Genomic DNA, 12,622 nt, shown 5'->3' on the forward strand with positions numbered 1-12,622 from the left:
TGGACGCATCACTAAGACCAGCTCTGCTCATCCATCCGTCCTCCTCCCCCCGCCTAACAACACCCACCTCTCAACGCGGCCTGCCCGACAGCTTTTGTGATTTAGCAATTGTACTGTTGAACCAATTGCATAGTCACAAAAGTGATCAGGAAGTGCCTGCGAGTGTCTGCCTCTCCTTCTGCTTGCGTCAAAAACCATGTGTGTATCATCTTCAATCAACAACATAATCACTAACCGCTTGCTGGACTTGTGGCTATCTTCGACTCACTCATGTCATCCTCTGGCCCCCTTGGTGGAGGCTGGCTTTTGTTTTGTTTTTGATTTATTTATTTTTTTTAAATTCACTCATGTATAAATTATTGCCATATTATTTGTGACTCGTCGGCTTAAATGGTATTATATTAGGATGAGTCAGATGCCAAAAAATAGATAATAATATACGAGTCTTTCATCTCTGTGTATTTATTAAACGAGTTATTTTTATCACGCTCAATAACACAACGAGCTTGCGAGTAAGATTATTAAATATTTTGTGACCAAATAGTATGGTATTAATACATCTATTTACCATAATTTGTATCTTTCCCCTTCTGCTTGAATGACATTTTGACTCAAAAAATAAAAACGTTGGATTTGTATTCATGCGCACCAAAAGATTATTTTTAATTACCAATCATCTGAATTTTACACTTAATTTCACACCAATAAAATGCGCGAAAATATTCTGCAATTGTTGAATAAATTACATATTTACAAAGAAAGGATAAGGTTTTCCAACAGGAGGGATGGGACAAACGGGCTTAATTTAGACTGAGATTGTATTTTAGACTAAATGCTGTTCTGATGGTTTTCGTGGATGGGTGTGGTTTATCGAAGTACGACGTCCCGACGATGCAAAGCCCGGTATCGGTATCGTGTAAGGATTACCAGGGAACTAAACATTGATTTTATAGCCACAAATATAAGACTTGGGGCTAATTTTTATGCATTATTTTGGAAAATGAAAGCAATTTTTTACATTGCAAAATTTCGTATTTTGTAACATCTTAATTGTAAATTCACTCTTACAGTTTTAACTAATCCCAACCTAATACTATTTTTAGACTGATGGTCACAAAATTATTAAATTTAAGATTCAGCATCTAGAGAAAAGATTGCTGGAAAATTATTTCCTTGGGTTAAAATGTTTTCAAGATTATGCAAATGCATTTCTGGTCGAAGTAGTTTACATGGATTTATCTTTTCATTTCAGTGAACACTTCTCAATTTTGCTTTTATTGATCATTCTATTTCAAGTTTTGTTCATTCACACTTGATTTTATATTCAATAGAATTTTTCAATTTTTGTATTTATATTTCCGATTTATGAACCATTTTGTATAACACTATCTAGTTTATACAACTTTTTAGTAACATTTCTTAATAAAAATTTCTCTTGACACGATCAACACAAAATTTTAAGAGTTCTTTTATTTCTAAACACAATTCCAACGACTATTATATATTATATTCACATTTAGATTAGTCTTTTTCATAACACTATAAGTAAAACGTTATTCATTAGAAAATCAAAGTTTTAAAATTTAAAAGAAAATTAATACCATTTGCTTGTGCGACATTTTAATTAAGTTTGTGACATTTTTTTTGACAAATCAATAATTCAATTATGGGGCATGCCAAATGATGTAATTAAACATTAATAAATTAATGATTTAATTTTTCAAAAACTAATTAGATTTCTGGTCAATGAAATCAAATAATAACAATCACAAGACAGTCCCTTTAGACTTTTGTTTCAATAGAGTTTTTAGAAAATGAAAAAAAAACCCACAAGGTTAATGGTATTTGGCATTTTGTGTTTTAAGCCAAATTGAAATGTAATACCAATTTTTTATATTTTTTTAAAGATTGAGCTTTTCTATAGCGCAATATCCACTAAACGTGCTCAAAGCGCTTTACAAGGCGTCCCTGGCCAACAGCAACATTTAACAATTGGTACGGGACATGACATGACGCCTGTTAGGCGATATTACATTTTATTTCGGACATAGACAACGCTGTTAACGGCCAGGTACTCATTTTACACATGAGGGAATGTGAGTAAAGAGCCTTTTCCAAGGATTCAACTATACATGCGCCGAGCGAGGTTCGAACCTATACGTGTTTACATACCCAACAGTGATTGGGTTTCTGGTTCTGTCCGATCTGGCGGAAATTACTTTGCGATAGATTTTTTTTTTTTAATCTAGCAAGCAAATGCTATTTCCCGTTTCACGCTACAGAAACCGGGATAAACTACATGGGCTAAATTGCTCTGAAGGACTGTACTTGAAAGTCTTGGAAACCAGATCAATAAATATATATCAGTGTGATAAAGGTTTGAACCCAATTCATATAGAAGTGCGCTATAAACCGTTTGGCCCTCTTTACATCATATTCTATAGTGTAGGCGTATTCATATAGCAGTAATATTATTGTTATATAACTCAATTATATTCTGTTTTGACAAGACATTTGGTTGTTATTCACTTGTTTGAATTATAACGAATTTTGTACTTTTATACCATATAATATATATATATATTATATATATATATATATATATATATATATATATATATATATATATATATTTTATAACATTTTTTGTTATTGCATTCACTGCTTTATTTATGACAATGTATGGAATTATGTTTATGGCTGTTATATTATATTAACTGTGGATAAAACTACACGTAATATCAATATTGTAATATAATAATAATAATCATCATCATCATCATCATCGTCATCATCTTCACCATCATCATCATCATCATCATCATCATCAACAGCAACAAACAACAACAAACAACATTAGCATCAACAACACAACAACAACATCAACAACAACACCGACATTGAAGACATAAATGCATAACTAATTTCCAGATAGACGACAGATAGAAATATTTTGGACCTCTATTTTCCTCTTAAACTTACCAAAATAAATGGGAAGAAAAAAACAGCGCTTTTCTCAGTAAACAAAAAAAGGCAATAAACAAAAATGAATATTACAGCTTCCAAAAAAAAAAAATACCAATCACGGAACGTTTTGGGCTCAAAATCCTTCTTCAGCCAACAACGAAAATCTCAGAAATATATATATAAAGAAAAAAACAAAAACTTACCAGGTTTTGAATATCATCCCCCCCCCTCCCCCAAATATTATAGTGAAAACAACTAAAATAATAATATTATCACTAACTTACTTTCTATCCCCTGTCCCCATCCACAGCAAAGTGAATAAATCTTTCCGAGGCCGTTCCTGCCCTATTGTCGTGCACTGCAGGTAAGTTTTACCACGACCAGATTATCTACATATTTATTGTTATTGTATTTTGTTGAGCTTTTAACTAGCCCAATATCCACTAAAATTGCTAAACGTCCCGGGTTTGAGAGTTTTTTGCCAAGATGAGAAGAGTCATTTAAATCGATCGATGTATTTGAAGGACGAGTTAAAATTATTTTAAGCTTTTGAGCTTTTAAATAGCGCAATATCCACTAAAAGTGCTAAACGTCCCGGGTTTGAGAGTTTTTTGCCAAGATGAGAAGAGTCATTTAAACCGATCGATGTATTTGAAGGACGAGTTTAAAATTTTATAATATGTCTTTTTCCAGAGAAAGGTAGTACGTATTGTAGAGCTTATTTAGCTGAACAATGTTATGTATAGAATGTACTTGTGCATTTCTATTTGAGTTTTTAAAAATCTATTTTTGTATTGGGTCATGTGATGTTTCAGGGAAATTTATGAAATCAGCTGGTAAGGAGAGAGTTTAACTCACTCAATCCTAGGGATTTTTACTACTTCTCAAAATTGGAAAAATGAATTTAAAATTAGCATGTAGCCCTACGTCGATAGTTTTATTCAACGTGTAAAAACTAAAAAAAAACATTAGCTTTGATACTACGTCTATAATTAGTTTCAGAAAAATGCAATAAATAGGCATGGGGTAAAAGTAACCCAGGTAAACTACGGATATAGTCGGTGTTAGGGTTGAGTGAGTTTTAGAGCACTCGTGTCAGGGGAAGTAAATCTTATGGACTACAACCGAATATAAATGAAATACTGAATTGTCTCTCTTGATTCAATGTGGATGAAAATTAATTAATTGGTAACAACTTAAATGCTTCTTGATTTTTTATTTTTTTTGGTTGTTGTTTTGTTTGTTGTTGTTTTTGTTTTGTATAATATTTCCTTTTGTGTCTGTAATTTTATCTCAGTCAACTATTATTTATTCTTTGTTGTTTTTTCTCTTGTTAGTGACGGCTGTGGCCGATCTGGAACGTACTGTCTCGTGGACATGGTTCTCAACAAAATGGCTAAAGGTAAGACTGAACCATATTATATTGAATTCTTCTTCTTCTTCTTCTTCTTCTTCTTCTTCTTCTTCTTCTTCTTCTTCTTCTTCTTCTTCTTCTTCTTCTTCTTCTTCTTCTTCTTCTTCTTTCTTCTTCTTCTTCCTTCTTCTTCTTCTTCTTCTCTTCTTCTTCTTCTCTTCTTCTTCTTCTTCTTCTTCTTCTTCTTCTTCTTCTTTCTTCTTCTTCTTCTTCTTTCTTCTTCTTTCTTCTTCTTCTTCTTCTTCTTCTTCTTCTTCTTCTTCTTCTTCTTCTTCTTCTCTTCTTCTTCTTCTTCTTCTTCTCTTCTTCTTCTTCTTCTTCTTCTTCTTCTTCTTCTTCTTCTTCTTCTTCTTCTTCTTCTTCTTCTTCTTCTTCTTCTTCTTCTTCTTCTTCTTCTTCTTCTTCTTCTTTCTTCTTCTTCTTCTTCTTCTTCTTCTTCTTCTTCTTCTTCTTCTACTCTCTTCTTCTTCTTCTTCTTCTTCTCATTAAGGTTTCAACGTTCAATGCTGTCTTTTTTAAGCCATAGTCAATTCAGCTGAGGATTTTAAGCCCGTCTCATCAGGTTGAGTATCAGGCGATTTTTTGAAGACATCAGTCGAAAGGGTTGAATGTATTGGTTACCTCCCGTGAGCATCGGATTTCAGTTGCTCGGATTCTAGCATGCTTTTTTCCTTTCTTTTGCTTCTCCTTGGAGCGTGCTAGAACCCAACGAGCACTGTTTATAAGTTAATTGAGCTTTATATAGCGCAATATCCACTAAATGTGCCCAAAGGGCTTTACAAGGGGTCCCTGGTCAACAGCAACATTTAACATGTAGGACGTGACATGCCGCCTGTTAGGCGATAACACATTTTTTTCGGACAAAGACAACGCTGTTAACGGCCAGGTACTCATTTTACACCTGAGTACGGTGAGAGAACGTGAGTAAAGAGCCTTTTCCAAGGACTCAACTATGCGCCGAGCGCGAGGCTCGAATCCAGGACCTTCCGATCCGAAAGCGAGTGTCATACCACTAGACCACATAGCGGATTAACCTTTTCCTTACCAGCCATTTTCAGAATTTTCCCCAAAATTTCACTCCCACCCAACACAAAAACAGACATTTCTAACTCAAACAGAAAAGCAGCAAGCACATTCTATACATAATATTGTTCGACAATATGAGCTATAATTCAGAATGCCAAGTGTTTATAGCTATAGAAAAATAAAAATGAAATCTGGATGAGAAAAGTGACGGTTGCATCGTAACAAATGTGACGATTTTCAGAATTTTGCCCAAAATGTCTCTCCCACCCAACACAAAAACAGACATTTCTATCTCAAACAGAAAAGCAGCAAGCACATTCTATACATAATATTACGGTTGCATCTTAACACTTGTGATGATTTTCCAATAGGTGATCAAGAGAGGGTTAATCAATCTATAAAATCGAAAACAAAAGACCACACCCGTGTCATCTTTTACACTACATTTCAATTGGACATACTACATGTATTATTGTATTACATGTATTGTGCGGCTATGTGGTCAAGTGGTATGACACTCGCTTTCGGATCGGAAGGTCCTGAGTTCGGGCCTCGCTCGGCGCATAGTGGAGTCCTTGGAAAAGGCTCTTTACTCAAATTCTCTCTCCGTACTCAGGTGTAAAATGAGTACCTGGCCGTTAACAGCGTTGTCTCTGTCCGGAAAAAATTGTAATATCGCCTGACAGGCGTCATGTCTCGTTCTACGTGTTACGTGTTGCTGTTGGTCAGGGACCCCTTGTAAAGCGCTTTGAGCACATTTAGTGGATAGTGCGCTATATGAAAGCTCAATTATTATTATTATTATTATTATTATTATTATTATTATTATTATTATTATTATTATTATTATTATTATTATTATTAGATTATTATTAATATTATGGTAGCGGGTGGTTGGATGGGAGCATCACCCTTGAATCGTATACCTATGATGTTCGCATGGGTGTACGATCCGATAGTGATGTCGTTTCTTCTTCTCTTTACTAGCCTATCCTGCTTCTTTGGTTTGTGATTGTATTTTTGACAGGGGATATTTTTTTTACCTGTAAATCCTCTGCCTGTTTGTTCTTGGTTATTTATAATTTAGCTTATGATATCTTTAGGTTATCCTTTTGATTGACATTTGTACTATTTTTGTTAGATTGCTTGTTTTTTTGTTTCAGCGGTCTCTCATATAACCTCAATTGTGTTGGAAGAGACCTAAAGCAACAAACAAACAAAAAAAAATATTATGGTATTTATGTGTCTTTCTTTCTTATTGTTTCTTTCCACAGGAGCAAAGGAAATTGACATGGCTGCAACGTTAGAACACATTCGTGACCAGAGAATGTCCACTGTTAAAACAAAGGTAAGCATTGACCTTTCAATGACCTGGAATTATTTAAGTCGTCAACGATAAAACCGTTCTGGCAATAAAATATGTAGGTGCGCACAAATACATCTGACAACAAATTGCCCAGAGACAAAACTTGAAGGGGGATTTGAAACCATCAACAAATGTGCTGATGACTTCAGAACCTGGATTGATACTTTGAACATAGAAGTGTAGCCGAACGATACTACTACTACTACTACTATCTGACAACAAGACGGCCAGATGTAGATTCCCAATGTCAAGGTCAAATTAGGGTCCGATCATTATTATGCCCTATCAGCTATTCTAAATATCAATTTGAGTCAATAAATGATGAAATTACCCTTAATTTAAAAAGAAAGTTTGTAATTTACTCATATATGAATCTGTAAAAATAGTTTTAGAATAATTTCTAGATATGCCAGTTATAACTTTGATCACCGGCAAAAAATTAACATTGGCTGTAAGGAACAATGTTTACCCCCAGCACTAATTTATCATAAGTATAGATTCAAATAGCATTTCATAAAATAGACCGCAGTGACGATGTTCAGTATCTGTCCCTGTTGATAAAATACCCGATTGAAGCGGTGAGTCAGAAATGTTCAGTGCCGTAGGCTGGAGTGAACGCTTGATCTTCTTCATCGTGTGACACCAGCCAATCTCCCTATGACCAAATTAACTGCCGAACTCTGGAAAAAACTCCTATTTGAAAATTTGGGCCAGAAAATTCATCCTTCAAATATCGATCGATTAAAATTACTCTCATCTTGGCAAAAAAAAAAAAAAACCTCTCGGAGAAGTCCAATGTTTGAGAGTTTTTGCCAAACTTATTAGGGTCATTTAAAGCGATCGATATATTATATTCGAAGGACGAATTATCTGGCCAAATTTTTAAATACGAGTTTTTCTTGATACGGCCGTTGTTAACTGTATAAAAACTGAAGGCCTTGACGTGGCGTTTGAATAATTCATAGGAAGTGTCTATTTTAGACTCTTGTTGTCGAGGTGCTCATTGATTTGAACGCGAACCTATTGTCAGGACTTTGAAATATTTTTGGAATCAGGCCGAGGACAAACTGTTTATGTCTAATGCTATTTAAAGTTAATTTTCAATTTGTCCATGCGAAATGTCTATAAGGAATGAGATTAGCGGAAGAGTAGCGTCCCTTGATTGGACATCACCCATAGTCTGTGACGTCACCGGCGGAAAAGTTATTAGAGAGAGAGCGTCGTGTTGGTTGTGCGCATGCGTCTCTCGTCTTCGCCGGTGACGTCACAGACTATGGTTGACGTCCAATCAAGGGACGCTACTCTTCAACTAATCTCATTCCCTGTTTTCTGATGGTTTGTCCAATCTAACGTCATTTCCGGTTTGACACTCCGTTGAGAACTGGCGGGTTTTTCTTCACTGTTCAATTTTTTTTTCGGATTTAAAAAAAATATAACTTTTAATGTTCAAAAATTAGTTTACAAAAAAAAAAACATGATTTTTGTATGTGATAGTTTTTGATGTCTCTCATTCATAACCTTCATATTTTTTTTTTATTATTCTCCCATCTCCCTCCAGGAACAATTCCAGTTCTCGCTGGCTGCCGTTGCCGAAGAGGTCCACGCCATTCTGAAGGCTTTGCCTCAATGAAGGAAGTCATCGGGAAATGAGATTGTTGCAAACATATTTTGTGTGTCAACGCTGGAACAGAAAAAACGTTTAATCACATAGCGAGTTAAAGCAACTCATAGTTAAAAGAGTTCCTACCATAAAACAAACAAACAAACAAAAAATAAGATGTGTTGTGTGTTCCATTTTACACGGCAGAACAATATTAAACGCGCATGTGCAACAGCTCCTTTTTACTATGAGTTTCAATAGCTCGCTGTGATTTTGTTTTTGGTTGTAGGATGTACGGAATGCAAACGGAAGGAAATCGATTTTTGAAAAGGTCTCTCTTTTCATTGGATGAAGCTACTTGTCAAAACAAATTGGGGAATCTGAGATTAAATATATTACATGTATTACTGACCGAAACTATTAGATATCATTATTGTTGTTATGATATTATACTTATTATTATCATTATGAATATAACAAAGAAAACAAAATTGTGTGAATTTTTGTCAGGTTTAATTTACCTTCTTACTTTTGTGAAATTAATGTTTGTCCTTGTGGTATGGTATTAAATTCTCTGTCAATTGGATAGTGGCATCATTTACTAATTAATTATAACAGCCATGGTGTTAATGTGACTTACACTATTTAACATAGATAAAACTAACATCCCCTATAATATTAAATTTTGATTTCATTTAGACATCGTTGTTAATCAAAAAGAGTGAATTAAATATAAGTAAATGAGGTTGTATTTTGATTATAAACACTAGGCAAACCATTCGTTGAGTAGTTATTGGGGCAATGGGCACGGACGTGACATACAATGTGTTTTCAGTACGCTAAAACAAGATTGAGTTAGAATAAAATGTATTTCACCATAATGTCTATGTTGTTTTGAAATCAAATATATCAATTCCATATCATTTACCAGAGACAAACGAAGCATACACAGGGATACAGCTACACAAACAAACATAGTTAGATACAGATTACACCTATATATATATATATATATATATATATATATATATATATATATATATATATATATATAAACATACGCATAAATGTAATTTTTTGCCATTTCTAGATCTCAGGTCTCTAACGGGATAGTGCAATATAATAATATAATATAATATGATATAGTCTCTAAGAGCGTCCCAGCGTCTGGAAATTATCACTTAATTTCAAGCACTTATTTTGTGTTTCAAACTTGACAACAAAATCGCATTCCAAATGCAGATATTATTAAGATCTCATTCATATCGGTTAGAAAGTTGGAAATAGAAAAAAAAAGTAGGACGATCTAGTTGATAGCAACTCTCATAGTTTTTCGTGATTTAAAAAAAAAATCAACTTTATATCCAGTTGTCAGGGCTTATTTTTGAGTCTATTTGTCAAATTACGACATATAAAAGAAAGAAAGTTCATCGTTATTCATCATAAGTAAGTTGGATGATACATAAATATACAATGTTGTTATTGAAACACAATCCAAACGCTTTTTTTCAAGTTATTTGACATACTTACTGAAAGAAAAAATCCATTGATTCATCTTACATGATTTGAGGACCAATTATGCTGGTAAGCTATCTTACCAGACTCTGCTCGTAAATGAATAATATATTATTTTGATCCCATTTTACAGTTCGCACACGTGACCATGTCTATGAATTGATTTTTTTTCATCGATCCATTTAAGGAATTTTAGTGGGGAAAGTCACCCCTTTATTTTCTATTCATAGTTTTATTTGAAGTTTTGTTTCATTTTGCTACCTCATCCCAAATGTTACTCAGCAACTGTCATAGTGACGTATAATAATAATGTGTGTTGGAACACATTAGGGACTTGCATTTAAATTTTCTTTTATTGCTAATCGGTTCTATTTTCGTATTTAAGTCATGTAAAGTCTTACATTTAAAACATTATAAATAGATTTTTTTTTAATTTTAAAAGATGACATTTCTTTTTTCTTTTTTTTTTATCCCGAAAGAGAAATAAATGTTTAGGGTCTAGTCTTAAGGAAGAATAAAGTAACCCAACGTCATCAGCAATGCGGCGTCAAAAAGTGAACCGCAGGAAGGTGACTTTCTCAAGGTCACAAGAGTTATAGCTTTCTAACTCGGTAGCCTTTGGGGATAAAGAAACAAATACCATACCATACCGCTATGCTACGTTGCTGCCACCCCCTATACACGACCGAAAAACTGATAATTTGATAGTACGATTAGAGAGGCATACATTTTGTAAATCATGAAATGATAAATATTATGCTATTTATTTACCTCACTCTCTAATCTCTTCAAAATAAAACTGCTTGTATAACGTCTATCTTTGTCATGCAAATGGCCTGTCTCTTAAACTCGTAGAATATCTTCAGGTAAATATCGTTGCTGTGTGACCAAACAAAGTATTATTTGCAGTGATTCGACTGAAAACACGTTATGCCATGTTTTACTGAAAATGTTTTGTTATAGATTAAATAGAATTTATTCCTCACAATATTTGTTTACACTTATGCCAGTGACTTCAATGTTCAAATAAATATTGGTTTTTAAGAATCAAAAAAAACATTGTCCACGGGTGAAGTAAAAGCTACTTAAATCATTTTAGTAACCAATGCTTTTTAAATCAGGTTAACGCTACGAAATGAAGCAATTTATTTCCGTTTTGGGTATAACTGTTTTACTAATGAAAAAAAGACATGTTTTTAAAACCTATTGAAAATAAACAACACGTTTTAGTGCATTGGAATTTGGCACCAAAATATATACACATACATTGGAATTTGGCACCAAAATATATACACATACATATCTTTGTCAATTTATCCTTGTGATCCTCTGTCCATATTTCATTTCTCCCCTTTTGTTTTTCCCGCCAAATATATTTGAACTTCCGCCGGAAAGCGAACAAAATAATCTTCATTTATTTTCTCTTGTTGATAAAGTTGTGCTGTGATGGCAGCCTTCTTTATAAAATGTTTAAATCCGATTATACTATTTAATGTGATACACACTCGATCTGTGAAACATTAGAATGTTCTATTCTACCTACTTTTGTTTCTTAGAAATTCTGCTGATTTTTGAAACAGTAAACTATAATGAAGACAGACTGTTGTATAGATTATAAACGTATACTATTTAGTAAAAATTTGGAATTGCATTAATCTATAAATAATTATTTTTTTAAACGCTCATAATTTTGACTTATAAGAAATTGGTCGACAAAGAATTGAATTTATTCAAAAAAGGAAATATGATCATTGTTTGTCATAATCAAAAACAAATGCGATTTATTATTTATTTAACATGCCGTTTATATGGTATTGGTAGGATATATCTTATCCTAGTTAATATTTTCGATGATAAGATAGGATAATGTATACTTTTTGAGCCTGTAATTTAATCTGTTACTTTTTCCTACTTCTCATTCTACGTTTGAAAAATCATTTAAGGTCAATTTTCATATTTTTCATAGGGATTTTATTTTAAAATCATCTTTAACGCTTAATTTTTAGAAAGATTTAATTTAACGAAGCCCATGCTACTTAGTAAATAGATAATATTTTATGAGTTATTTATTGAATCGTAAAGCAGACTTTGGTTTTTGGTGTTTGTATTGAATAATTCTATAACTGATCCAAAATGATTTACTATATTTCAATGTTGTGAAGAATTTCAATGGAAAACGTTAACTACACTTGTCCTCGAATGTCTGAAAAAAGGAAATAAAATTTGTCTGCAACTTTAACTATTGTATTTTTGGTCATTTTTTGTCTGTTTGTTTTAAAACAACGCAAGCTCGTGCAGCTGTTGGGAACACGTCCGGAATTCTAAAAAGCAAAAGTGAAAGAATCGTATATTATGAGAATATGTGATTGCCTTTCCTTACCGGAGTTCCGTCTCCCTACAGAGTTTGAATGTCATGGAACGCCATTCTTCACGCCCAAGGGCCATTACCTTTCCTTACCGGAGTTCCGTCTCCCTACAGAGTTTGAATGTCATGGAACGCCATTCTTCACGCCCAAGGGCCATTACCTGTCCTTACCGGAGTTCCGTCTCCCTACAGAGTTTGAATGTCATGGAACGCCATTCTTCACGCCCAAGGGCCATTACCTGTCCTTACCGGAGTTCCGTCTCCCTACAGAGGTTGAATGTCATGGAACGCCATTCTTCACGCCCAAGGGCCATTACCTTTCCTTACCGGAGTTCCGTCTCCCTACAGAGTTTGAATGTCATGGAACGC

At 33.7% G+C, this 12,622-nt stretch overlaps 1 protein-coding gene across 1 annotated transcript in view; it reads left to right on the top strand.

The window, feature by feature from the left end:
• Positions 1 to 12,127, top strand: part of LOC144966143 (receptor-type tyrosine-protein phosphatase-like ida-1) — a 367,489-nt gene extending 355,362 nt beyond the window's left edge. Inside the window, exons 19-22 of the mRNA XM_078902260.1 lie at positions 3,278 to 3,331; positions 4,305 to 4,369; positions 6,682 to 6,755; positions 8,332 to 12,127. Of these exons, the coding sequence (XP_078758386.1) occupies positions 3,278 to 3,331; positions 4,305 to 4,369; positions 6,682 to 6,755; positions 8,332 to 8,403 (265 nt within the window). The 3' untranslated portion in view covers positions 8,404 to 12,127. The remainder of the gene's footprint in view (positions 1 to 3,277; positions 3,332 to 4,304; positions 4,370 to 6,681; positions 6,756 to 8,331) is intronic.
• The last annotated feature ends 495 nt before the right edge of the window (positions 12,128 to 12,622 follow it).

The sequence above is a fragment of the Berghia stephanieae genome, chromosome 2 (genome assembly GCF_034508935.2).
Source record: "Berghia stephanieae isolate SIO BIC M18660-M18661 chromosome 2, UCSD_Bste_1.3, whole genome shotgun sequence".
Lineage (NCBI taxonomy): Eukaryota > Metazoa > Mollusca > Gastropoda > Nudibranchia > Aeolidiidae > Berghia > Berghia stephanieae.